The sequence below is a fragment of the Panthera leo genome, chromosome C1 (assembly GCF_018350215.1).
Source record: "Panthera leo isolate Ple1 chromosome C1, P.leo_Ple1_pat1.1, whole genome shotgun sequence".
Lineage (NCBI taxonomy): Eukaryota > Metazoa > Chordata > Mammalia > Carnivora > Felidae > Panthera > Panthera leo.
The window spans coordinates 217117025-217144915 of record NC_056686.1 but is presented as its reverse complement, the minus strand read 5'-3'; the positions used below and the strand labels follow the sequence as shown (position 1 = coordinate 217144915).

The window sequence follows — 27891 nt, the reverse complement described above, 5'->3', positions numbered from 1 at the left end:
ACACATGCAGACATATGAGCATGCACACACGAGCGTGCAGACATACGAGCACACACATACACAGACACACAAGCACGCACATATGCACACACAGGAGCATGCACACAAGACACATGAGCGTGTGCACACGCACAGGCATGCCAGTGTGCATACACACAGACACATGAGTGTGCACCTAAGACACATGAGCGTGCACACAAGCACAGACATACAAGTGTGCACACACAGGCATATGAGCGCACACGTGCACAGACACACAAGCGTGCACACGCGAGCATGCACACACATAGACACATGAACATGCACACACACGCGCGGCACACGTGCAGACACACTAGTGTGCACACACACAGGCACACGAGCACACACACATGCATAGACATATGAGCACACACAGACACACGAGCGTGCACACATATGAGCACACACATGCACACACAAGCACACACATATGCACACACATGAGCGTGCACACAAGACACACGAGCGTGTACACACGCACAGACATGCCGGCGTGCACACAAGACACACAAGCACGCACACACAGACAAATCAGTGTGCACACAAGACACACGAGCGTGTGCACACGCACAGACACACGAGTGCGCACATAAGACACACGAGCGTGCACACACAGAGTGTACACAAGACACATGAACATGTAGTCAATCCCCTTGGGGGTTTTTACACAACTTGTCTACCTCTGTTTCCCCAGCTCTGAAGCTGGGTCAGTGGCACTGGCCTCTCATCAAAGGGGGTGAGTGGACGGAAAGTATCTGAAAACTTAAGACTCGGAAATACAGGGAGGTATATTCTAATTTGAAAGCATTTAGGTTTTCAATCCCTGTTGGCAAGTTTCTTATTAATGGTTATCAGCCCTCCGTCGGGGATGGCCATGCTCCAGCCGCAGTCCCGATGCCTCCTTCCGGTGAAGGTGGGGCCCGCGGGGCACCTCCGTTCTTTGTCATTGTCCCTACACACGGCCCCGTCCCCCCGTCGGTGCAGCTTAATGACGGCCATATCGCCCCCATCCCCGTCTGCCAGCACGAGGCTCACACAGTTAGGGACAGCCTTATCCCTGTATTGGGGTATCGCTATCACGAGAGGCTTTGAAATCCTTTTTAAAAGCCGGAGTCCACGGAGAGAATAAGTCACCGGTGGGAGGTGGGGGTGCAGAGCCATCTGTGCCTTGACTGTGACCACTGGCACCCACTCATCACGTCCATCCCCAGGACGTGGGCGTGGCCTTGAGGTCCCAAGAGATCAGCTTTTCTGAGCTGTGACAGTGCCATGTTTGCGACGTGCCGCTGGGGTCGCCTTGACCTCTTTCCCACAGACCCTGGGACAGCCTGACCCAGCATCTGCACATGCGGTTTGCTGAATGACCTTTACAGCACCGGTAAGCCGGTGGGGCTATGAGGACAGTGTTCTCACTGTCTCCTGGACACTCCCTTCCCCCGAGTGTCCTGTTTCGTGGAGGATCCCCTCCCCCTCCCCCGAATGTCCTGTCTCGTGGATGGTCCCCTCTCCCTCCCCCGAGTGTCCTGTCTTGTGGAGGGTCCCCTCCCCCGAGTGTGCTGTCTCATGGAGGGTCCCCTCGCCCGAGTGTCCTGTCTCAAGGATGGTCCCCTCCCCTGAGTGTCCTGTCTCGTGGAGGGTCCCCTCCCCCGAGTGTCCTGTCTCGTGGAGGGTCCCCTCCCCCGAGTGTCCTGTCTCGTGGAGGGTCCCCTCTCCCCAGTGTCCTGTCTCGTGGAGGGTCCCCTCCCCCCAGTGTCCTGTCTCATGGAGGGTCCCCTTCCCCGAGTGTCCTGTCTTGTGGATGGTCCCCTCCCCCGAGTGTCCTGTCTCGTGGAGGGTCCCCTTCCCCGAGTGTCCTGTCTCGTGGAGGGTCCCCTCCCCCTCCCCCAAGTGTCCTGTCTCATGGATGGTCCCCTCCCCCGAGGGTCCTGTCTTGTGGATGGTCCCCTCCCCCGAGTGTCCTGTCTCGTGGATGGTCCCCTCTCCCGAGGGTCCTGTCTTGTGGATGGTCCCCTCCCCTGAGTGTCCTGTCTCATGGATGGTCCCCTCCCCTGAGTGTCCTGTCTCGTGGAGGGTCCCCTCCCCCATGTGTCCTGTCTCGTGGATGGTCCCCTCGCCTGAGTGTCCTGTCTCGTGGATGGTCCCCTCCCCCTCCCCCGAGTGTCCTGTCTCGTGGAGGGTCCCCTCCCCCGAGGGTCCTGTCTCGTGGATGGTCCCCTTCCCCGACTATCCTCACTGTCTTATGGATGGTCCCCTCCTCTGAGTGTCCTCAATGTCTCATGGACGGTCCCCTCCCCTGAGTGTCCTTTCTCCATGGATGGTCCCCTTCCCCGAGCTGAGACCCATCCCTGGGTAGGCAGAGACCCTTATCACCGGTGTATTCTGGTACCTTTAAGAAACCGTGTTCAACTTTCCTTTAAATTTTTGCTGGTTTTACTGCACTTGTCAGTTTATCCCTATTTTCTTTGCTCCGCGGTCTTAACGCCAATCTGTAAATCTGACAGGCCTCAGGAAGCAAGGTCAAAGCTTACCGCGAAGCTGTGGTTGGCCACTCCCTTCCTGCTGTTGGGGTTTCTCTGCGTCAGGGATCCGCGGTACGCTGAATGCCGGTCAAAGGAGTCGCCAGCCTTATCTTTAGGGGAAACAGAGGCACGTCAGCAGGTGTGCAAGTGAACAACGGCAGGTGTGCAACAACTCAGTCCAATTCTTTCTCCCTTGCCTTGGAGCAGTAAAGCCCCACCTCACCAGGCCTCCAGAGACTGCCACGGCCTCTCCTTTAGTTCCGTGATGTGACACGGGCTGCGGGGGTCTCAGGACCCCGCCCCTTAGAGCGAGGCATTTGGGGTCACACCCTAGTGAACTGTTTGCGTGCGTGGCCACAAGCGAGCAGAGCCCGGGGGAGGGCAGGCAGCCCCCCTTCCTCTCTGGCAGGTGTGGCGTGGGCCCCGCCTGGCACACTGCACCTGTTCCTCGGGGGTGTGGGGGGCACGTCCCCTCTTCCCAGCCCCGAGTTCCGGGACATCGAGGCGGCAGCTTGAGATCAGCCCCGGGGGAGGTGTTCACACCATGGAAATCGGCAGATGCTGCAAAGGGTTCTGGGTGGTGGCTTGTTCGTTGGCAGGGGGCTGGCGAACCCGTCCATGGTTCTGTGCTGGGCAGAGGGCGTGTGGCCTGGCTTTGCCACACGTGGCCCTTCCCATCCGTCACTGCAGGCGTGGGGACCTGCGGCCCGCGTGGGGGTGGCCCTCTGGCAGATGGCGAGAAGCCCCCCGCCGGGGCTGGCCGTGGTGGCAGGCGAGCAGCCTCGCCTGTGCCGTTTAGACCCTAAAATGCCCGTCGGCTTTAGGGGGCCCGGCGGCGAGGTGCCCTGGGCTGGGACTGGTGAGAGGCCTCTGACCGACAAGGGGCTCATCGCTCGTCCCCCTGCTGGAAACGTGGGCCTCCACTTGGGTTGTAGCCTTGAGACCTGCTGGGAGCGCCCCCAGCGTCAGCGCACCCGGGAACCTCCCGCTGGCCCCGTGGCAGGTGGTGTCTCTGGCAAAGTCCGTCACGTGGCCGGTGGCTCTGAGTCGGGGATTCGCCTCAAAGGACCTCGGGACCCACCGTGTCTCTGGACTGACCTGCCTGTGTCTGGGGAGCTCTGGGGCGGAAGGAGGGGGCCGGCACGGAGGTGAGCTGGGTGCAAACACGGATGCTCAAAGTCGTGCCCGAGGAGGTGGAGGAGAACGCCCTGGGAGGAGGCACTGCACTTGGCCTGGAAGGGCTTTGAAGGCGGAGGCGGGTGGGAAAGGAAGAGAGCGCCCCAGGCAGAAAGCCCGGCCCAGGCAAAGGCACGGAGGCTTGTGTTTGCACCGGGCGCTCTGAACCCCACGTGTGGCTGTGAGGTGTGTGTTGTCCAGTGTGGAGGAAAGCGCTCCCAGGGCTCCTGTGTGGGACAGGCAGCGAGGGTCTGGAAGCCCGTGCTAAGTAATCCCACCCATTCTGTGGGCAGGTGGGAGCCAACGATTGTTCCGGAGCAGAGCAGGAACGGAAAGAGAGCTTGGGCTGGGACCATGGCTATGACAGGGCTGTAATGATGGGGTGGTGAGGACAGAGCTCAGATGCAGGGATAACAGGGGAACGCCACGGTGGCGAAGGGACTCAAATGGCAGTGGAGGGACTGGACCCTGACGGGGGGAGGGGGCCGCTTTCTTCTGGTGAACCACGCTCAGGCTGCAAGGGGAGCAACGGACGAGTATACGATTCCCTGAGAGCCCGGCCACGTGCTGTGGATGGGGGCAGCCAGGCTTTCCATCCTGTTCCATCTGGAACAAAGTTGATGTCCTAGTCACCATGGAGACATCAAGGGCGGCTAAGGTATATTCTGTGCTTTGCATAAGGAGGTGGGGGGGTTGAGCACAGCATTAGAGCAATTCACAGGGCAACACCCCCCCCCCCCCACCTCTGCATGCTCAACCAGCAAATTCCAGTTATCCAGAACACCAACCCACTGGAGTGCTCCCCGACGGTGGCCGGAGTGGCCCCGGGAGTGTCCCAGGCACAGGGACATGGGATGCCGTGTCCCCCGGATTACAGAGAAATGCAGAACTCCCACTGGCCACTTTCACGGCCCTGAGCTCACCTCCCAGGACTACGGGGACCGGGGAAACCACTAACCCTTACCTTGACTTTTTGGGGGATTACTGAACTTCCTTCTCAGAAGGTAGGGTGCAGTCATCACCTGGAAGAAAGAAGAAGTCTCTGGGCTTCGCGAAATTGCTGTAATTCTCAGCCGCACTGGGAGCCAAATTTGGACTTTTTATCATTCTTCCAGATTCTAGAGAATCAGGTCAGCCGTCTCCTGTTCTCAGGCAGCATCTGAACTTTCGTCGTATTAAAATACATGGTGTCGGTACACAAAGCACCAAACGCCAGAGTATAAAAGAGAGGTTTATGCTTGTCAACTGTGGGCGGACAGTCGGGAGGGCACACGTCTCAGCCGCGCAGACCTCGGTTCACATCCAGGCACCACCCCCACCCCCGTGGTGTGGACGACTTGGGTTTCCTCTCTGGACTCATCTGGAAACCGGGCCAGCGCCCCCTTCTCGGGGACTCTGGAAGATGAACTGTTCCTCACGGCTGGGGGCCCCCACACCTTCCCTTCTGTCCCACCTTCCTGTTGACTGCCTCTCTGCCGGGGGATCGTCCACTCCCCGTTTTGCCCCCTTCGGGCTCGAGCAGTTGGCCTGGCTCCCCTGGAAATCTCCCTAGAATCTGGCACCTGGGATTCTGCCTGGCTCCTTCCGTGGGCTGCCCCTGGAGACCCACTGCAGGGGCCTTCGGGGCCGGGCTTCCCTGGGCAGATCGGGAAGGATCCAAGAAGAGGGAGGGAGGTCAGGGCCGGGAGGCCTGGGCTGAGACCCCCTCCGTCACTTACGGTCTGCGTGATCTCAGTCATAGATGTCAACCTCCCCGAGCTTCTGTTTGCTCATTGCTACGACAGGGTGAACACCAGTGTCTACTCACCAGCTTTGTAAACGCCACTTGGAAGGAGGGGAAGAACGCTGTTCCCAACTGTGAAAAGCTACCCGGCGTCACCGTTACGATAAACAGAAGCGACTGGATGTTCCCTACGGCTCCTAGCGGGCGGCAGGCAGGGCTGGGAGCAGGTACCATACTTTCTGGGGCACTGGGGGTGGCACCCGCACCCCTACACCCAGGAGATCTGGCTCCCTCCCAGGCCGGCCCCTCCCCTGCATGCTGCAGCTGTTAATAGTGCCATCGTCGCCCATGGTCCTGGTCCCTGGGCCACTGCGCACACACACACACACACACACACACACACACACACACACACGCGCACACACACACGGGCTTCTGCTGCTCCCGCCGCTGAGTCGGCACCTGTCTCCCCTAGATGCGGGCCCGTCCCCAGGCCGCTGGAACCCGCCGGCCTGCGCAGGGCCTGGGAGAAGAGCCCAGAATGGATGTCGTCCATGACGGACGGGCCCTGCACAGGAGACTGTGCTGCGTTACTCCGAGTTGAGGACCCCTTGCGTGGGGTCTGCCACCGTGGGAGGTTTCCTTTGTGTTTCCCTCTCTGTCCCACCTTCCCGCGCCCCAGCTGGGTGTTCCTGGGTGTCCCCAACAAACACGTCAACGGTCACCCTGTCTCAGCACGCGCCTCTGAGGAAGCCACCCTGAGGGACCGGCCGAGAAAGCAAGCTCTGTGTGGCTCAGCCCCACCACTCCCTGGAACCTTCTGGAAAAAGCTGTGCCGACCTCTTACTCTCGGAACGACACATACCTTGACCTCATCCGAAGGCTCCGCGTTTGGATCCTTAGGAGTCTGGCCCAATCTCCCAACGAGTCGGGGAAGAAATATCTGTGGAGGACGAGGAAGAGGCCTGTACCTGATTACTGCTTATCTGACCCCTGTCACAGGAGGGCTGGAGGCCGGAGGGACCGAAGGACAGGATGCCTGTTCTCTGTAAACACTCGGCCCGTCAGCAAACCACCCCCCCCCCACACCCCCCTGCACCACCCCTGCACCCTGCCAAAGTAAAACACAGAGTGGCTGGTTAGCTTTGAATTTCAGACAAATGTCGAATAATGTTTGTTTATAAGAATGTTTCAAATATTGCACGGGATGTACTTACACTAGAAAATGATGTGTCCTTTATCTGAAGTTCAGGTGCACCGGGCGTCCTGTATCTTCCCTGCAGTGGGACCTAGGGCCCTCCCCGGACCATCCTCCGCTGGCCTGCCAGGTTTCCCCACTGCTGTGACCCGCCTGGAAACCCCAGCTGGAATCTGGGGAGGAGGCCGTTGGCCCCAGACCTGCCCTGCCGTCCCCAGCCATCTGCTCCCGTCACACCCAGCTGGGCACAGACCTGCGGGCTCTGGCCCCCCGCACTCACCGGGAGGTTGGACCTCTGCTGGGGCCTTCCCGAGGGTCTCACCGAGAGCCCGGCAGCCTGCAAGGCGGCAATCTTGGACTTGATGTTAGAAACCTGGGGGACAAAGGACAGGCACACGGACGTTATTCTGATGTGCCAACCCAATGTCCCAGCCCGGGTAGGGCAGCTGCTGATTCACTGATTTCGTTGTCTCCCCTCAAGAGGCGCTTCCTGGGGTCCCGTTGTCATTCATCTTGCAGGGCCATCGGGAGGGGGCTGGTGTTCCTTGTAGGTCACCCCAGGCAGGAGCAGGGGGGCTCTGGACCTTTTCTGGCGCATCAGGGAGCTTGGCTCCCACAGGGATGGAAGAAGCAGCAGTGATCAGGGACCGTGTCACCGCAGCCCTACGGGACGGGGCTACATTTTATGGGCAAAGGCTTGGCTGGCGTCGGGCAGAGTCTGCCTTCCTGGCATCATTTCAAATCACCCCCCGACCCCAGCTCTCACACCAGCCAGAAGAAACTTCTGGAAACAGAAACAAGGCCCCATTGCCCCTGTTCTGATCCCTCCAACAGCTCTCTGGAATCTGCTCTCCTCTCAGACCTGCCTCGCACCCCCGCCCCCTCGCTCCCTCTGCCCCAGACTCAGGGTTTCACTGCTGATTCCTGAACATGCCAAGTCCGACAGCACCCCAGGACCTTTGCACGTATGCGCTGCCTTCTTCTTGTAACATCCCTTCCTGAGCAGCCCACCTGACCGCTCTGCCGGGCTACCGTCACTTCCTGCCTGCACGGCTCTCTTCGTGAACTGAGTTCCTCCATCATTGGCCTGTCCTCTGTCCCCACCTGCTACAGGCGTAAGCTCCATGAAGACAGAGGCCCCATCTAAGAATGTTACAGCTGTGTCTTTTGTGTCCTACACAATGCCCGCCACATTCAGGAGTTTGAAAACTGTTTGCCGGGCAAGAAGGAATAAAAGAATACAGTCCTTGGGCTGACCTGACCCCTTAATGTCCACAGCTCTGGGGACGCGCCCCATCCTCCTGGGCCTGGAGAGCACTTGCTGATGAGCAGAAGTGCTGGCTCCCCTTGTAGCCTGAGGGGGAGACCCTCTCTTCCCTGCAGGCCCCCAGGGGGAGGGCAGAGCCGAGCCCGGTCACCTCGCCGTCTCTGGGAGGCCCCGGCTCTGCCCTTCGACCTTTGTATGGTACGGACACAACCCTCACCCAACTCAAGCCCTGGCCCCGTGCTCAGGCTCACAGGATGTCCCTCGGGTGACAGTCTGGTCCTGAGCCCCAGGGCTGTCCTGAGCCTGCTTCTAGAGAAGCCCCTCCTCCTGGGAAGCCCTTCCTCCAGCATCTTCCTAAGGGCGGAAAACCCTGCCTGCCTCTCTCCAAGGCAAACGGGATGGCGGCCAGGGTAGTGCACTGGGTGATTCCCCCAGAAACCCCTGAGCTCCTCTTCTGGAGCTCGGGTGGACTGTCCACGGCTGCCAGACCTTCAGGGCCTGGGGAGCCGCCCCAGGGGAGCCGCCCGCCCCTGGGGCTAGTGGCTACCTCACTCTCCACCTGCTGAACCTCAGAGGCCGTCACGGCCACTCTGTCTTCCAGCTCCAGCAGCTCCTGGTCCGTGGTTCTGCCGGGCTGCATGAGTTCCTGAGGACCCCGGGGGCTTGTTTCCTGTCTGGACGTTTGGCCCACAGCCACGAGCACCTAGGAGAGGGGAGCACGGAACATGACCACCAGCGGGAGAGACCGCAGGGCTCTCCCCAAGACGGGCCCAGGCTTACGACACTCTTTTCCCCTGAACTCAGAGCTGATCGGCCAGTGGGGGCTGGGTCCCCCGTGCAGCTCTTGCTGGGGCCCAGTGCCCACCGAGGGGGTGGCTTCCTGCCTGGGGTGGGCCAGTGGCTTGGTTACAAACCCTTGACTCCTGGCCCCACCTCTGCCCAGGTCTTGCCAAGCGCTCGGGTGGCCTCACCTCTGGGGCTGCCCCGGGGAGGTCCTCGATGGAGGTTTTCCTGTTCAGCCCTGCCTCTTCCTCCTTGCTCCCCTCCTCCTCGGACGAGGCCCCCTGGTCACTGATGTGGCTGGTCATCTCCTCCAGCTTCCTCTTTAGGGTCTCTTCTTCTCTGTCGGCATCTGTGGGCTGGTGGCCGGTGAGATGCTGAAATGCACAAGCGGGTCTGTGTTCAGTTGGTCCCCTGTGTGCACCGTGCTCAGAGGCAGGGCTCTGGGAGAGGTCTCTGTCCACGCTCCAGAAGAGCCTGTCCGCAGTGCCCGTGCTGGGGGGCCAGTCCCGGCCCTCAGGAAGCAGGCTGTCAGGGTAGGAGGGCACTCCCAGCGATCCTGCCACCACCCACGCCAAAGACCCACGATTTGTGAACTAGACATTGAGCTTTCCTTCGTGGACATTTTCACCACGGGAGGACGCTTCTTCCCTCTAGCCCCAAATCAGGTCCCCAAGCCGAGGGGGTGGCCGGGGGACACAGTCCGGTCTCACCAGGCACCCATCACGGCACAAATGACTGAGCAGCAGAAGGCCAGCTAAGGCCGCCATGCGTGACGTGAGCTGGGAAGGGTAAGCACGAAGCCCATTTTGACACAGAAAGTTCTGGAACACCAAGAGAAAGCTGGGAGTGATCCCAGCAGAGAGGGTAAGGGGGTGAGCACAGCAGGGGAGGTGACAAATTCAGCAAGACCAGGAAGCTGCATCTGAAGGGCGTCTGACACGGCCCCGCCGCTCCCCATCCGCACAGGAAGGCGCCAATGAATTACGCCAGGTTGCTTGACCTGAAAGTCGTCAGCTGGCCAGAGCAGGGGTCACTGCGGGCCAGGAGGGACCACTAACACCTGAAACAACTAAAAACACAACTTCCTCGTCCCCTGAGTCAGCAGCCTCTTGAGTCACCAGAGTCTCTTAGCTCCCAGACCAGGACCCGAGAAAATCAATCCTTCGGTTTTCCTCCAAGCCCAGCCTCCGCGTCCTTCCGGCCATTATCTCCCTCCGTGGCTCACCTGGTTTTAAAAAGGACATTTAAGAGGCACTTGTGGAACAGGAAGGTGCTTTTGCTTTGTGGGGCAGGTCATTAGTTTGGTGTCCACGGTAGTGCCACGGGCCCCAAGCAGCCAAAGCTGCCCGGAAAAGAGCGGAAAGGTGAGTGACACAAGGCAAGGGTCTCGGTTAGGACTCGGTCTGAGTCTGAGTGGCGGCTGGTGACGGAGCCCCCCTCTGGTGGCATCGGGTGGCCGGAGGCGCGATCGATACGGGGGAGGCGGGGGCAGTGTTCACAGACAGCTCGTCTCCCCGAGAGCAGCATGCGTGGGACACGTCCTGCCACCACACGGCCCAAAAAGAGTCCTGACGCCATCATGGTCTAACGTCACCTCCAGAGTGGCAAAGAGAGAAAAGCACCCAAGACGAGTTGGAAAGTTCTCATCTGGGGCTGGGGGGCAGCAGGGAGCCACAGAGAGGCCGGAAGGCCGCGGCTGGGATCTGAGGGCCCAGGGCTGCTCTGAGCAGGGCCCTGGCGGCATCCGGGCTCCCGAGGCAGGAGGAGGTAGGAGGCGTCCAGGACAGCGTGGACACCGTAACTGTAACACCACTCTGGTCTTCCATCTGGTGTGGACGGCCGCCAGCCCCTTCCCGGAACCCCTGTGGGACGCCCGCTTCTCCGGCACTGGTGAGGGACCCCCACGAGGCTGGTGTGGCCTCGTCCTTTCTGCCCAAAGCAGCAGCTGCTTGGCTGGCGGCCTCCGCCCCTGTGTGGGCTCCAGCTGTCGGCCTTACCACGTTTCATGGACACATACGGACATAAAGCTCGGCACGGACACCTGGTGCTTTCAACTCGGAGGCAACAAAACCGAAATTTGCAATTTATAAACACAACGCAGACACAGGCCGTGGATTAAAATGGAACCACCACAATTTGGCACCCGTGAGGCTTCTGCGGGGAAACCGAGTCAGAGTCTGCAGCCTGTGCCCAGCATCAGGGGCCTCGAGGCTGGGTTTGGGGAGTGGGGGCTCGCACCCCACCACGGGGAGGGGTGGGGGTGCATGCCGGGGCTGTGGTTTCCCGGCTTTCTGGATCTCAGCCCCACGGAAGCGCCCTTCACACCCATGCTGGCCTTCTCTTGGCGTGAGCAATTCTTTACAGAAGGCCTTTCCTGAATATCCCTCATCCAGAAAGCCCTGACCTTGAATACAGGACAGAGACAGGCACCAGAGCAGGACATGCCGATGAACCCCAGGACGCATCATGCTCAAGGACTCTGGGCACCCCAGGGCGTGTCTGTGAGTCTGGGTTCAGGAACAATGCTCTGGGGGCAGGCAGGCGTGGGGGGTCCTGCAGCGGCTCTCACACGGTCCCCTGAAAGAGTCTGTCCCAGGCTTTTACCCACATGCCGGGCCCCCTGCCCTTTGCACCAGCTCTGTGAGCAGCCGGTTGTCTTCACGTGAAGATTCAGGGGAAGGGAGATGTCGCTCAAAGTGGAGTCAGTGAAAATAAGTGAAGACAGGAAATTCCAGAGATGAGCTAGAGGAACGAAATGGGGGATAATTCAAGGATTCAAGGAGGCACAAAGGCCGGCCGGCCCTGGGAGGGCTAGAGACCAGCGCGTGCGTGTTCCTGCAAGTTCCCACAGTCGTTAAATTAAAAACTGACTGAAAGGAGGCAATTCTAGTCTGTATCCCACTGTCTTCGATCCGGCTCCTCTGCCCGCTGTGGTCCTGCCACACGGGACGGTCCCTGCCCTGGCCTCACTCCCCCCTCCACCACCATCCCCCCCGGCCCTCCTGGGGCCAAGCCTTGGTCTGGTCAAAGGTCACTTCCTTGAGCCAGTGTTTTCCTTGCTATTCCGTAAAAGGGGGTTCAGGCTCCAAGAAGTGTGGGCCACTCTGGGTGCAGAATGGCAGGTGGCTTTTCACTACAGACCTTCTCAGGGCCTTTCACACCCTGCCTAGCTCAGGGCAGAAGGGGGGGGGGGCGGGGGTTGCACTGTTTCCAGAGACGGAAGGTGGGCACAGGAGAGCTTCCAGCCCATGCTTGTAGGACAGTTCTGGGTGACATCCCAGGAAGGGGAGTCAGCTGTGACTCTGGAGAGGCTGAGTTCAAAGACACCATGTTTCTGTCCTGCTGACATTTTTTAGCCCCATGAATTTTACAACAAAAAACGTACAGTGGTTCCTCAAAACCAGTGCAAGACAGGACTCCTTCTCCAAGTCTGCCGCTGTTTTCGGCAGATCGTGTCCCGGGGCTCGGCAGCGAGAGGATGGAGGTTAGAGGAAACCCTGACCTTTCCTACATCAGCCGAGCCTGGGGAGCCTGGGGACAGTGGGTTCAGCAAAGCCCAGGCCCTGCCGGGCAGCTCCATCCGTCAGCGATGGTCCTGGGCAGCGCCGGTCTACCCACGGCCAGGACTCAGCCCGCCGTGGAGCCTGTGGCTGTGAGTCAGGCTCCTCCTGGGTCGTCCGGGTGCCCGGAAGGGGTGAGGGGCCGGGGAAGGCCCAAGTCCCCTGCGGAGCAGCCCCTCCCAGCTCGGGCCCCTCGCCTGCCCCTACCATCTGCTACTTGAATTGCAGCGACCGCAACTGTCCTCCACCGTCCTCTTCCTGCCTTTTCTGAACACGCTCAACATCTGCTCAGTCTTTCCACCTGGCGGCCCGGAGCTCAGTCCGTGGGTGCCCGGAAGGGAAGCTCGCCGGAGGCATCCCCGACCCCTCAAACCTCCCTGGGGGAGGGTCCCAGGAGGAGCTCCGTGCCATGCATCATGGTGCACGGGAGGCTGAACCAGCACTTATCCTGGCTCCTGCAAATGTGCCTGAGACCGGCCTGGGCTGAGCTACAGTCCGGAGTTCTCCATCCCGAGTGGGGGCCCTTCTCCTACTCAACCTGCCTCTGGGCTCCTCAGTTATACAACGGCCCGGCCTCACGATTTCACCCGTAGCAGTCGAGACCTTATCAGGATCATTGATGAGTCTTTATCAACCTAGCGGTCAGGACGGCCTCATATAAAGCATTGTTGCCTTTCCCCCCAGTTAAGTGTACCTGCTCAAACCGAAATCGGTGGTCTGTAAACGGGATCATGGTTTGAATTCCGCGAAGGAAACCTGGGTACTCACAGGAATGTTGTCACTGATTTTATAAATCAGGGCTTGCAGTGTGAGTGAGTCGCACTCATTCAACAGGCGCCAAGTGTTGTAAGTTACGTTTTCTTAAAAGCTGCATAAAGTCTGCTAAAGGTATAGATCGACGGATTATTTCCTCCTCTTATAAATGACATAATGCTTAATAGGGTGCACAGTAAACATTTTCATCACAAGGAATCAGGTACTGGGACACCTGGGTGGCTCAGCTGGTTAAGCGTCCAACGTCGGCTCAGGTCATGATCTCACGGTTCGTGGGTTCGAGCCCCACGCCGGGCTCTGTGCTGACAGCCCAGAGCCTGGAGCCTGCTTCCGATGCTGTGTCTCCCTCCCTCTCTGCCCCTCCTCCACTCATGCTCTGTTTCTGTCTCTCTCAAAAACAAATAAACGTTAAAAAAAATTAAAATGAAACATCAGAAGCTTTGATTCCTCTGCCGTGACTTGGTGTGAAGGTAAAAAGCCTCCATCCACAGCGACGGCAAGAATGGATCCGTCCCAGCTGCCTTACCTGGCTCTCAGCCGGGGCGCAGTCCCTCCACGTGAGGCTCTGGGAGGCCACACCGTCAGCCCCGGTGTCCTCGTCATCGGAGGTGCCTTCGTCAGCCGGGTACCGGGAGGAGAGCCGCTCACTGCTGATGACGCCCGGACCTTTGGAGTGACAGTGGGTTCGAATTATTTGTGGTGAAAAGCCAAAAGCCGGTGGACACGTTTTTCCCAATAAGAGGTCAAAGAAACCGAAGGCGTGACCGCCGCCCCCTGAGGTCAGGGAGCGGAGTGCCTGAAATCGAAGTAAGAGTGGGGCTCGTTGCGTGTCCTCTCGCAAGGAGCTTCAGGCCCCTCGCGGTGACACCCGGAGAGGAGGAAGCCAGGTCCGCAAAGCAGCAGGCGGGGGATGATTACAGCACACCCCTGTCCACGTGCCTGGAGGGTGGCACACGTGGGTCCTGGGGAGTTTCCCCGAGCGGAGGAGGCATCACAAGTCTTTCCACGTTGGGCACTCCGGGCCGTTTCTCATGCCAGACTCTTGGAGGGCAGGGACCACCTGGGTGTCCGGCCGTGCTTGTCCTGGGCTCCAGCCGTGGGGGGAAGCTCGCCGTCCCCACCGCCTCACCCACAGCCCCAGGCAGCCTGGACGGCACCACACACGGCCACGCGAGGTGCGTTCAGGGTTGACCAGCCCGGAGGCACGGCGGGAGCGGCTCTGCAGGGCCCCACGGGTGCCATGAGCTCTGCCGAGAACCCGAGTGAGCCTGGGGAGAGGGTCCCCGAGCTCCAGCGAGACTCCAGTGCAGGGAGCATGCAGGTTTTAGCCTGGGACACCGTGTGCTGAGGGCGCCTGGACTCCGCCCACAGTGAGATTTCGAGCCGCTGTGTTGGTGACGATTTGCTGTGTGGTAACACTTAGCGGACACGACCGTCTCTTTTCCGCCTACAACCGTGCCGCGCGTTGGGCACGCGCCCCTCTTGGCGATGAGGAAACGGAGTCACGATGGCTAAGCGGGTTGATCAGGTGGCAGCACATCTCACCTCAGGTGATGCACCTGCAGGCCGTGATGTGCGCTCCCGACACAACGCGGCCGATCAAACTCCAGTACGTCCCGTGAGCTGCTCCCCGGTTAAGGGACGAGGTGCAAATCGTGTGTTAGCATCGGTCAAATAGAGCAACTATTGGTCAGGAACGCCGGGGCTGGAGCTCAGCGCGGACGGTCTCCCTCGGCCTCTCCTTCCCCGCCCGCCGCCCTGGGTGCTCCGGGAGGTCAGGGATCACGGGGCAGGGGAAGGGACACCACGTCTGTGCAAGTCCCCATCCTACGACCTGTTCAATATAGATACATTTATTCACTGATTAGAGGGAACAATGCCTCCCAAATGCCTCCCGCGTCCTAATCGGCCTTCAGACCATGAGATTATGTCCCTGTAATATAATGAGAAGGGAAAACGGACAAAGGACCTATTTCCTGGCAGACGGTGTGTTAACCACATTTCCCCGGCAGCTGGCCCCACGCCACGGCCACGTGGGGGCTCATTAGCAGGAAGGCTGCGCGGCCACCGTGATCTCATTTACTGCGACATCAGTAGGGGGTCTCAACTCCTGAACCCACACGCCCACAGGGCACAGGAAAAGACGGCGATTCAGGATTTCATTACAAAGCGAACTGTCTGACAACGAAATTACACTGAGCAAATCCAGGTTCTGGGCATGTACAGACCTCCTGAGTCACAGCTGGGAGCCAACGGTGGGCCAGGGGAAGCAGTGCCCCAATGGAGCCTGTGCCACTGTCCCCGAGTGTACCAACCAGCCCCAAGTGGACTCTTGGTCCCCAAGTGTACCATCGGTCTCCAGGTTTGGAGCTGCCCTGTTCTTTGGTCAGGATTGTTGGTCCAGGTGACCAGTGATCCTAATCATTTCAGGGAAACGTGCGTGTCCCTACCCCAAGCCAGGTCCATATCCTCCCTAAAAGGCGTCAGGGTTAGAGCTGTGTGGCCAGTTGAGGCGTTAATGCTGGGTATTCTGAGCGTTGCGAGAGAAGCACCCAGCCCGGAGCAGGCCGGTGTTGATGGCGCTAGCCGGGACTGGCCGTGCTGGACAATCACGGGGAAGGAAGGAGTTGCTACAAACCGGCCAGTGTGTCTGCAGGAATCAGGACCTCGAGGCAGGTCTTTACTTCCCCTCCCCCACCTGCACACCCCAGCCAGGGCACCTACCGGGTGTGACAGCCAACCCCAGGGCTGTTGTGCAGGACTGTCTGGGGAAGCGGGGCTCAGTGAGGGTGTCCTGTCTGGCAGCTGAGAGGCTGTCTGTCTGCTCTTCTGGATGAGGGTGGCGTCCAGGGGCACCGCCATCAGCCTCTTCCAGGACCACGGCCTCCTGGGAGGTGTCCTTGGCACGGGGTTCACCTGTGAGGGCCTGAGCACACAGGACCCCCCAGTTGCGGGACGTTTCTCCAGGAGGGGGCTGCTCCTTGGCATCGGGGTCTTTCCAGTCCCGGTCTTGGGGGTGTCCAGACATCATGCGACTGACCGCACACTAGACAGCCATCTGCTGTGCCCCCTTCCAACTCAGTTCCCTTCGATTTCAGAAATTCTGCCAAAACCATTTATTGCCCACTCTGTATCATGTGTCCATGGAAGGCTGGGGCTCCCGATGCCCTGACCCCTCATCACACAAGGGAACTGAAACCCATTTGACAGCCTTGGGGGCTCTGACCCTCCTAGAGATGGAACCCTTGAGAATACGGATGGGGAAGTTATCTTTTTTGGGGGCGGGTGCATTTTTCTAACTGCGTGCACCTTAATACTCCTAGAAGGCCAGGGGGGGCAAGAGTGAGTGCGGGCAGGGCTCCCGGGTGGCCCCTTGGCTGCAACCCCAACACTCTCCCTTCCTCTCCCTTCCTCAGGCGGCAGAGGGTTCTCTGCTGTGCCGTCACCCCAAGGGAACCAAGGTGCTGAGGACTTCGGGAAACCACGCGCCCCAGCCCCTTTCCAACTGGAGGGGGGCAGGAAGGAAGCAGTCCTCAGGCCCTGGAGGCCACGGGAAACAGAGACAGCAGCGGCTGGTCCTGTGGCCGGAGCAGGACCTGGGGCCCAGAGACCTCTGGGGTGCCGGCTCCCTGCCCTGCTGTCCTCTCCCCCAAAGCAGTCTGCAGATCAGCCGGGGCAGGTGCGGCCCTGCCCCAGCTCCGGCCGGGTACCTCCAGATGGATGTCCAGGCACACGTCAGGCCCGGACTCCAGGGCAGAAGCCGTTCTCCTGGCCCTCCCAAGTCACGGGGTTTCTGCCTTCTGGGATAAGCAGCCAGTCCGAATTCCCTCGGCCCCTTCGTCTGTCCAGCCTTAATTCCCATCCTGCACTCCACTTGCCCAAGCTGCCAGCCCCGTCTCTGCAGAGACCCTGGGCCCCCTCCCCAACTCTCCCCTGGCCTGTTGTGCCCTGATACTGGCCATGGTCATCGGACTCCTTCCCAGAGTGCCCTCCCCCACCTACCCCCCCGGGGCCCCGAGTGGCCGGGAAGGACGGGGGCAGAAATGAGAGCCCACTGACCTGCAGGCTGTCTGTGGCCATCGGGACCGGGGACAGATACGGGGGGTGACCGCAGGACTGAGTCGAGCCATCAGAGTCTGCCTCAAAGTCCAAGCCGTGAATGGAGAGGCGCTTTTTCTGAGCAGGTGTAGACACGGGCAAGAAGGGGGGAGTCAGGGTCAGTCTGACAGAGAGGACGGGGGCCCCCTCAGTCCTGGGGTGGGAGCCTCCATGGGCATATGTCCACCTCCCGCACTAGAAACAGACCCAAAGGAGCTCCAAGGCCGCGCCAAGGGGCCCAGAGCGCCTTCCCCCGATCCTGCGAGACCTGCTTCCTCAGCATCTCCTAGAGGAGCAGGAGAGGTATCTAGCTGCTCAGAAGTACTGAGGACACAGGCCCCGGAGCACCGCGGCCCTAGGGTGGGGGGCGGGCAGGCAGTCTGCTTGAGGGCCGACAGGTGCCTCTCTCCCTTGGGAGGTGTCTGGGGTGGGGGGGGAGGAGGCTCAGACAAATGAGAGGCACCTGCCGTGGGGGTGCAGAGGCGGGGAAGAGTTCCATGCTGTTCAGATGAAGGGCATACGTCTACTGAAATCCTCCCTCACAATGATCTTGATCCTTTAAAGGTATTGTATAGGGAATATTCTAGACACTGGCTAGTGCTCTTTAAGCTCAGGATGAGGCAGGAACACAGTGTTCTCACTGTAGACTGGCCAGACGTGTCCAGTGTCATATCTCAAAGACCCTGGCCTCCTCCCCGTGGCTCCATCATTGTCCCCCTGCCCCAGGCTGCTCCCCTTCCGTCATCCCACCCAGATGCTTCTCTATCACCAAAAATAACTGAAAAATAAGTTGCTGTTCTCAAGACAGAAACAAACACCAACAAAGGCAAGGCTCGTGGTTGGCTTTTAAACAGAAGCAAAAGTGTTCACAGAGGGGAGTCTAAAGGGGCCTTGCTTCCCTCAAAGATGCAAAGGCCGTCTTGGGAGACACCAGCGCGCCCTCTGGGACCCCTGCCTGCCCTGACAACCTGACACGCGGGCCCCCGGGGCCCTGACCCGCGGGCCAGGCAGGCTTCGCAGCAGGCTCTGCCTACCCCGCAGCCTGCCCCCGGGGTTTCTGATGGTGACACCACATGGTGAAAGCATGCTCTCATTTGCTGCTCAGTGTCTCACGGACCGTTTGGGCATGGCAGAGGGGGGCAGGCTCTTCGTGCTCCTGCTGGAGTGGAGAGCACTGAGATTTTTAGGAAATCTGAGCCCAAGGTTCCAGGTGGGGGAGGGGCGGGGTGACTGGGGAAGACTTACTTTGCTCCCAAGGGGTTGGGCCTGGGCCACTGTGTCCAGTTCTCCATCCTCTTCTGTCTGCTCACTGTCTCCACTTCCCTCTCCAGGGCTTGGCTCAGGCCCACCTGCAGTGGAGACCGGCATGAGTCCACCCAGGGAGGGGAAGATGGGGGCAAACCATCCATCCACCCACCCATCCATCCACCCACCCACCTGCTCATCCATCCACCCACCCACCTGCTCATGCATCCACCCATCCCACCTGCCCATCTACTACCCACCCACCCATCCATCTACCCACCCACCCACCTACCCATCTGTCTACCCACCCACCCTCCTACCCATCCACCTGCCCACCTGCCCATCTACCAGCCATCCACACACCCATCCATCCACCCTCTACCAGCTGTCCATCCATCTACCATTCACCTATACATACCACCCACCCACCTGCCCCCCCACCTACCCATCTATCCATCCCACCTGCCCACCCACCACCTATCCACATCCCCATCCATCTACCTACCCACTCATTCATCCATTCTCCATTCATCCATCCATCCACCCATCCATCCACCCACCCACTGTGACACTTCCAGGCAAGGCCATCTGCTGGCCTTACAAAGACCTAGCCAAGCATCAGTTAGAACTGGTCTGAATCTCAGCAGAAAGCTATTATTCTGCATCAATTTTGTCGAGGGTCACCCTACAAACCCATTCATCGGCTCCCTCTTGGGGAGTCGGAATCACTGATGTTTGTGGTGGGTGAAGGAGGGCTCTAGCTACGTCATGTTTTCTCAGATGGACTGCTTCACCCACAATCAGTTCATCTGCTTGTCTGCAGGCGTCAGACACAATTGGGACGGAGGTGAGCCTCAGCCCCGGGGCTCCCACCCCTCCTTTCTCGGCCCCCCAGACCCCCTGTTTCACTTGAGCACCCAGGTGGTCCCCTGTCAAGACCTCTTCCCCCTCTTCTCCTGCTCACCCTGGCCCAGCCTGCCCCTCTAGGCCACCAGAGAGGGATCCAGGAAATGGGCCCTGGGGTGGATCACCCGCCGTCTCTCAGGGGCCACAAGGGCCGGCACTGGGTGCTTAGGCCTGTGGGACCTGGCCCAGCACGTGCTGCCCTGCATGCCCCCACCCTGTGTCCCGGCCCTCAGCCCCTGGGCCTTTGGGTGCGGGGAGGTCTCATGTGCAAGCAAGCAGTGAATTGCACGTATCTGCGAGCGCCCTGCAAGCCTTTCTCTGCCCCCCTCAGAACTGCGCAGCCGGCAGCCTGGGTAATTATTTTCGCTTCTCTGGGCAGTGGCAGTCTTGAGGGAATGCACCCCAAATTGCCAGACAGAAGACGGAGGGACGAACTCTATCTGCACCACGGGAATGTAGAAGTGCTTCCCGGAGGCCTGTGTGTGTGTGTGTGTGTGTGTGTGTGTGTGACATCCTCCCCCCTCCCCAGACTGAATATGGAGGCCCGTGTGTGTGTGTGTGTGTGTGTGACATCACCCCCCCCCCCAGACTGAATATGAACAGGATCTCTGTGCCCCTGTTTGTTACCAACTCCTTCCATCCCTCTCTCCACCTGAGACAAGGGTTTGAGCGACTTTAACCCATCTCCGGAGATCGAGTCATTCTTAATAAAACCCAAGGAAGAGATTTCTCGACCGCTCTTGATAGCGGGGTGGAAACAAAAATAAAGCCATGTGAGCATGAAGGACTTACTGTGGAGGTCAGGTGAGTCACGTGCCCTGTCAGGCAAACCTACAGCCAAAGAAAAGCCTCTGAGAAACACAGACACCCTCCGGAGACTGTGTGTTGAAGGATGGGGTTTCCTGTCATTTCCTTCCTGGCCCTGGGACCGTCTCCCGCAGCATCTGCCCATCCTGATGTGGGGGACTCGGGAAAACAACCCCATTGCTCTGCGGAGCAGAGCACCCCCCCCAGTGGCTGAAACACCCCCATTGCTCTGTGGATTCCCTGGGAGAAGACCCCCCAGTGGCCCCCACCAGCTCACCAGTCATTAACTTCAATCGTTTCTATTTTTTTTCCGGTTTGACGGCTTAAAAAACCCCACAAAGACACAACCTTCCTTCCCTGCACCCTCTCTGACTCAGTGTGCTGGGCTCCCAGGCGCCCAGGAGGGAGAATGCACCCTGGGCATCCCTCCGGGGGACCTGAGACGCCCCTCACTGGGGATGGCAGCCACTGGGAGCCGGGGTTCCTGTTGCCCCACAGCGCCACCTGGTGGCCCCCGGTGGTGACTACTTTGAAACTGGCAGGTGACTTGGGGTGTTGGCCCAGCAGCTGGGGACGCCGGCCGGGCATCAGAATCCCCACAGCCTTTCACACAACACAGGTTCCTGAGCCCACCCGGCCCCCGGAAATCCGCACCTCTCGGGGTGAGGCCAGGTCCCCGGGGGTTCTAACGCGGTGGCCTGCGGTTTCCTCTGTGAGCAGGGCCGCCTCTGGGCTTGAGGGTCTCAAATGCTTTGCAGCGTGGCTTTCGGCCCTGCTTCCTGTGGTTCTCGCCCGTGAGCCCTGTCAACCTCCTTCACCTGCCAAGCCGGCTCCTGGCTGGCCAAGGGGGCGTGGGGTCATGGGCCTTACTGATGGGCTCCAGCCTGAGACACAGATACGGCCTTGAGAAGCAGTGGGAGGGCAGAGGGAGATGAGGAAGGGCCTTCAAGGATTGGGCACCTTCCTGTGCCACCTCGGTCACATCTGTTGTCTCGGCATAGTTACCCAGAAAGTCTCCTTTTACTCATGAAAATGTTCTTATTTGAATGATTCATCATATGCCTCCCTCCCCAAGAAGCCCCCTCACCCCACGGTCCACTGTTCCAGGAGCTACAAGTCATTCCGAGTGAGGGTGCCTCGGGGTGGTCCCTGTCCTAAATTCAGGAGTGTGCTAAGATGCCTCAGAAACACCTCAGTGGACGCCCAAGCGCTCTGGGGGTGGCTGTGCCCAACTTCAGGTCCTGCCTACCAGCGTGGGGCTTTACAGGACACAGACACAAGTAAGACCTCTCCCCAGAAGGCCTGGGAGGAGACACCTCCAATCCAAGCAGCACAGAACCTGCCCCCGATGTGCCTCCTGCCCTAGGGCCCTTGCCTCCCGGTCCCTCAGATGGAGATATTCAAGACGCCCAGCCTGCCCCCCGCTCCCCACTCCCAGCCTGGTGAGCTCTCCCAGCCTGAAGCCTTGGCCAGGCTTAATGGCAGAGCCTGGGATTCAAGTGGCAGCGAATGACAGCGACAAGGCACGCTCCCTGCAAACACTGCTTAATTATCTCCGCTCAAGTCAACCTTCCAAACTTTAACCTTCCCCTGAAATGATCTCCCTTTCCAAACACCTTAAAGGTGGACAAGACAGGTGAACATACCTGTCAGGTTTTGTGTAAGATCACAGTATGGATTTCAAGTTCATTATGAAATAATACTTGGGGGGGGGGCGCCTGGAAGGCTCCGTCGGTTAAGCATCCGACTTCGGCTCAGGTCATGATCTCGCAGTTTGTGAGTTTGAGCCCCGTGTCCGGCCCTGTGCTGACAGCTCAGAGCCTGGAGCCTGCTTCGGATGCTGTGTCTCCCTCTCTCTCTGCCCCTCCTTGCTTGTTCTCTCTCTCTCTCACTGTCTCTCAAAAATAAATAAACATTAAAAAAATTATTAAAAAGAAATGGGACTTCCAGTTGCCTGGGTAGCTCAGCCAGTTAATCATCTGACTTCGGCTCAAGTCATGACCTCCCTGTTCCCAAGTTCAAGCCCCACGTGGGGCTCTGTGCTGACAGCTCAAGCCTGGAGCCTGCTTTGGATTCTGTGTCTCCCCCTCTCTCTTCCCCTCCCCCTCTCATGCTCTGTCTCTCTCTGTCTCAGAAGTAAATAAACGTTAAAAAAATGAAATAAATACTTGGATTCAAAATATGAAAACACACCATTGAGTTAGAACTAATTTCTTTAAGTCTTGATAAACACCCGACTCCCAGGGAATGTGTGTGGAAAGAGGGAGTCTCGGCCCCAAACCAGACGCCCAGGGAGGAGGGGTCTGGAGAACACAAGTGCCTTATTATTCGATTAGCCACTGAGGTTCAGAATCTTTGGCTCTGAGTTCTCAACCTGCTAGGAAGCACTGGAAAAATATGAGTTCAAAGAGTGGGGGGGTGTCAATAGCATGCAGGACTTCCCAGGGGGCCAGGCCAGGGGGGTGCAGAAGTTTGCACCACACGAAAAGCAGCCAGTTTCACAGAAAATACCCGAAATGCACGGACAGGTGCACACACACACATTCCAAAGGATCTGCTGGGTCCGGAAACATTACGACGCTCCTGGGAACAGAAAAGAGCCCCCCCCGAGACAGGTACACTCCTCACCTCCACCCTGCAGCCGCCCGCACAGGGACCGGATCACTTTGGCACTCCCGAATCGCTTGAAGCGGGCTCTCAGGTGCCCGTAGTACCACTCCAGAGAGCCCATCTTCACAACCCTGTGGACACACGGAGCTCAGGCCCACGGCCCCGCCCACCCTTTCTTCGGCCAGCCCCTCTGAGGGGACGTGTCGGGCCCTGAAACCCACAGGGTCACCTGGACCCCAGGCACCCGCCCCGGCTCACCTGGCCAGGTGGCAGGGGTCACAGAGCCAGCCCTCCTCCTCCGGGTGGGCGTGGCTACAGTCTTGGCAGGTGAAGAGGTGACAGTCCAGGCATTGCCTCTTGGGGGCCACGAGGAGCCGGTAGGGCTGCAGGCAGCGGGCGCAGTGGGTCTCATTCAGGTGGGCCGCATCCGAGAGCAGCTCCCTCTGGGAGCTCTCTTTCTTAATCCTGTCCTTCAATCCCCTAAGGAAGATATCAGAAACAAGAACTACATTAGACACCTTGTTCTTGCAACAGGTTTTACACGCCTGCACGCGTGTGTGTGCAAACACACACACACACACACACACACACACACATTAATAACTTGGCAGTGAAGAAACCCTAAGAGGCCCTGGGACACCACTTCCCGCGTTGAGTGACACGGGCTGCACTTCGCCGATTTCCCTCTCCCCACTCTCCGTTCAAACACTCTGGAAGACAGGCACACACACGAAACTCTTGTGTCAGCTTGGAAAACCAAGAGAGCGTGGCCGAGCGCTGGTGGCATCCAGGGTGGGTGATGTCATCCACCGACCACGGTCCAGACACAGCTGCGTTGACAAGGTAGACTTTGCCTCACAGAGACAAGTACAGGCACCTGAAGCCAGGAGGGGAGGGCCAACCCTCCTCCACTTCCACTTGGACCGTATCTGCATCAGTCAGAAAATCTAGGGGCCACCCTTGTGCCCCTCTCCTACTGACTGCCCGTCATTCCCTATCCAGGCAGAACTACCTCCCAGCACGGCAGGAGGAAAGATGAGGACATGCGAGGCACCGTGCATCCCAGGATGCAAAGTCCCCTGAAACAAGAGCCCCAGGGGTGGTGGCTGGAGACGGACAGTGCCAACTATGGGGGAAGGGACAATTATACTCTGCCCCAGATTCTCTAAAACATAACTTCTCTTCTTCATAGCTGGACAGCAGGAAAGGAGAGAAGGGGAGAGCCCGTGCTGGTCCAGCACAGTGACCCCAGCTGGCTCCTGCCGGGCGGGGCCAGGCCAACGCACACAGGATGCTCATTGCAAACACGGGGTTGACCAGACGTCCCTCCACTACGGGTGCCTCGGCAGACATAAGTCTAAGTCACCGTCAGGAAGAAAAGACACCCTGAGTGCGACTGTCGGAAACAGAAGACAACCTGAAACAGGTGTGTTTGGCACGTTCACTGGGATTGAGAGAGAGGAGGGGATAAAGAAGGAACCAGGCTGAGATGGAAAGACCACAGGCTATGTTCACCGAGGTGGAGAAGAGGCGGTCAAAATAAAGATGGGAAGGAATGAAGACTGACAGCGGGGAGGAAGACGGGCAGAATTACCACCAGAGCGTACGAAGTCCAAAGATTTAGACCGGTGGCCCTCAGGGCGGGGTCCGGGAACCTCTGGAGGTTCCCAAGACCCTTTCAAAGGGTTCACAAGGCCAAAATTATTTTAGTAATGATGCTGAAATGTTATTCCTCTTGTTTGCTCTCTGATGCCTGCAGTGGCCGTAGAAAAGCAATGATGGCCAAACAGCTAGGACCTCAGCACGAGTCAAGGCAGAGGGACAAACTACAAATTGCCATTCCAGTCTTTGTCACAGAAGTAAAGGAGAGCATGTCTTTGATGAAGTGTGTCCTGATTAAAGGCAGGTGCTCGATGCTACAATGACAGCTATTCAACTAATTACACCTTGACCCTTGAGCACGTGTCTTTTTAATATTCTGCATGAATGGAGAGACGGGACGTACACACAGGAAGCATTTCTGCTACATCCTGAAGCACCACCAAGGTCCTGAGGAGGGGAAGCAGGCACTCGCCGGACTTCCAACGGGAGCTAGAAGCTTTTTTCATGGGACATCACTTTTACTTAAAAGAACAACTGAAAGAGAAACTATTCTGACTTGGGCGTTCGCCAGACATTTTCTTAGGAACGAACAGAGGGAGCCCGTCACCTCGAGGAAACAAGTGACAGTTTGTGGCCAATGACAAAATTCAAGCTTTCAAGCACAAAGAAGGATCTTGGGAGATTTATGTCTGCTGCCATGAGTTTGATGGTGTCCAACGCTAAAGTTTTTTTATTTTTTATTGTTTTCATTTTTTTTTTTTTTTTTGCTGATGTTTTTTTAGAGTTGCTGATGACATCAGTGGTGACGGAGTCAATGTGATTCCTTTGGGTATATAATGAAATGTGTCACCAGAAGCTGCATAGTGCACAACAAAACTACACATGGATAAAAGATTCACTTTGAGTGCAAGACAGATCAACGGATTTTAATGTAAAAGGGAGGGAAAAGTTCACGGATATGGTTTCAGATTCCACCGTGCAACCTCCTTTAAGAAATTACTAGTTGTGGGGCTCCTGGGTGGCTCAGTCGGTTGAGCGTCTGACTTCGGCTCAGGTCATGATCTCGTGGTTCGCGGGTTCAAGGCCTGTGTCGGGCTCTGTGCTGACAGCTTAGACCCTGGAACCTGCTTCTGGTTCCGTGTCTCCCTCTCTCTCTGCCCCTCTGCTATTCTCCCTCTCAAAAATAAATAAACCTTAAAAATTTTTTTTAAAAATTACCCATTTGTTGTGTTTCCATGTAGAATCAAAACACAATGTTCATAATCATCTGGCTATTGAAACACCCCTCTTTTTTCCAACTATACATTTGGAGGAGGCCAGATTTTCTTCAAATTCCTCAGCCAAGACAACATACTACAATGCACTGGAAACAGAAGCAGATATGAGAATCCAACCATCTCCTCTTACACCAGACACTGAAGGGATTTCCAAAAATATAGAACATGCCAGGGGCGCCTGGGTGGCTCAGTCGGTTGAGCATCCGACTTCAGCTCAAGTCATGATCTCACGGCTGGTGGGTTCAAGCCCCACACTGGGCTCTGTGCTGACAGCTCAGAGCCTGGAGCCTGTTTCAGATTCTGTGTCTCCCTCTTTCTCTGCCCCGCCCCCACTCATGCTCTGTCTCTCTCTCTCAAAAAATAAACATTAAAAAAAATTTTAAACATATAGAACGTGCCAGTCTTCTCATTTGCTACGGAAAAAGTTATTGTTCATAAAAAATGTTATTTATGTTAACACATACGGGGTTTACTGTTGTTATTTAAGCGAATGAATGAATATTTTTAAAATGTCTGGTTTCAATTTCTGATAGGGTAAATATTGACATGAATAACCCACATGAACAGAAGCTCTTGGGGGTTTCTCTATAATTTAAGAATGTAAAGGGGACCCTGAGGCCAAAATACTTGAGAACGGCGGACTTGGAAGCAAGTTTGCTGCCCCAGACGCAGAGAAAAGGGCTAAAGGGACGGGAACGAGGAGGAGGAGGGCAGAGGTGGAAACAGGGACGGATGGAGGAGGAGATTAGCAGAGGGGTGTCTGGGGACCAGAAGCCCACAGCCGACTTCCAGCCCGCTCTGAGACACCAACGTCAAGTGCTCTCTGCAGGACAGGCTGAGGGTCCTCTGAGGACAAGGTGGAGGTGGGGGGGGGTCTGGTGCAAGGAAAGCCCTTTCAAGACAGGGCAGGGAAGGGAAGTCCCCTCCTGGCAATGACCGGGCGTGGAAGGGAGAAGGGCTGGAGGCGACGCAAAGAGGTCAGAACTGTCTGTCCTTGCTCTCCTCCTCTCGGGGGGAGTCCGGAGGGGAGCGTGGTGGAAATGTGTGAGTACCGGGGACAGCCAGGACCCAGGGGCTGGTGGTGCTCCCTCCAGGTCCGCTAGGGAGGAGCACACTGTGGCCACAGCACCAACGTCCCACAGCAGCCACTGAAAGAGGGATGGGCTCGGACCAGTGCTCTGCTCTCTGCCTCTTGGGCTGGGCGGTCCTTAGCCTGTGTCCCTGCAGGGTGGCACGAGGTGCCGAGGGACCAGGGGACTGGCAGTCTGGGGGCTGGGGCGGAGAGGGGTTGATGGCTGGGATCGGGGATCTCAGCAGCGGGTGCCAGCCGTGCCCGACGCGGGGAGAATTCACACACGAGTGATGGTCCCGATCCTGGAAGCAGACCTGACCCTCCACTCCGTCACAGGGACCAGCAAGGAGCCAGGAGACAGTGGGCGGAGTCGAGACCCCAGCAGCGCTGTCACCCTGGGGGCCAGGAGCCGCTCCCCCCACACCCACCGCTGCCCTGGCCACAAGCAGGGGCTGTGGGGATCTGGGACTCGGAAGGAGAAGACTGAGCCGCGAAGAGTCTGTCCGTGTAAGTGAGCAGAGTCTCGGAAACTGGAAACCGACAGGCTGAAGCCATCTCCTGCCCCAGCGGTGGGGACTCACGGGCAATCTTGGACGGGTGCTAAACGGACTGCTTTTCTCGGCACGGCTTGGTTGGCTGTGAGTCCTGACCAAGCTGCGGAGACAGTGATCACCGGAAGAACACGCAAGTCTCCCGGCCAGGAGACAAGGAGGATCCGGGCCTTCAGGTCAGGAGTTGCTGGCCTGTAGACCGCACAGGGGCAGGCTGCCGGCACCGCTCGGTTCCAACGAAGCGGGCTCGCTCTCGGGGAACGTGGGTGGGCTGGCAGGTGGCTTCTCTGCAAGGCCGAGAGAGAGAGACAGAGAGAGAGCTAGCAGCAATGGGCCAGCTTCCTGTTGCTGCTGTCGCAAATTCCCACACATCTCGTGGCTTAAAATAACACCTTCTCTTCATTTGATGGCTCCGAAGGTCAGAAGCCTGACGTGGGTGTCACTGGGCCCAAATCAAGCTGTTGGCAGGACGGAATCCTTCCGGGAGGCCCTGGGGGAGAATCTGTTCTTGTGCTCTTTCCAGCGTCCAGAGGGCACGTCGCGGGCCTGCGGCCCCGTCCTCCACCTTCAGAGCCCGTGTGGCAGGAGGGCTCCTCCCCACGGCGGAGCACTCTGGCTCTCGTGCTGTCCTGCCTCCCTTCCTTCCACCTGCCGGCCCCTTTCTGATCACCCTGGGCCATGCGGGTCATCCAGGACCGTCTC

At 58.3% G+C, this 27891-nt stretch overlaps 1 protein-coding gene across 1 annotated transcript in view; it reads right to left on the bottom strand.

Moving 5' to 3' along the window:
- The window catches only part of MLPH (melanophilin), a 71180-nt gene that overhangs the window by 1482 nt on the left and 41807 nt on the right, over window positions 1-27891 (bottom strand). The window contains exons 5-17 of the mRNA XM_042948719.1: window positions 22946-23167; window positions 22706-22818; window positions 20063-20101; window positions 18365-18468; window positions 17081-17197; window positions 15746-15947; window positions 13548-13687; window positions 8876-9061; window positions 8452-8607; window positions 6918-7010; window positions 6305-6382; window positions 4681-4738; window positions 2550-2650 (exon numbers count right to left, since the gene is read on the bottom strand). Coding sequence (XP_042804653.1) covers window positions 2550-2650; window positions 4681-4738; window positions 6305-6382; window positions 6918-7010; window positions 8452-8607; window positions 8876-9061; window positions 13548-13687; window positions 15746-15947; window positions 17081-17197; window positions 18365-18468; window positions 20063-20101; window positions 22706-22818; window positions 22946-23167 — 1609 coding nt within the window. The remainder of the gene's footprint in view (window positions 1-2549; window positions 2651-4680; window positions 4739-6304; window positions 6383-6917; window positions 7011-8451; window positions 8608-8875; window positions 9062-13547; window positions 13688-15745; window positions 15948-17080; window positions 17198-18364; window positions 18469-20062; window positions 20102-22705; window positions 22819-22945; window positions 23168-27891) is intronic.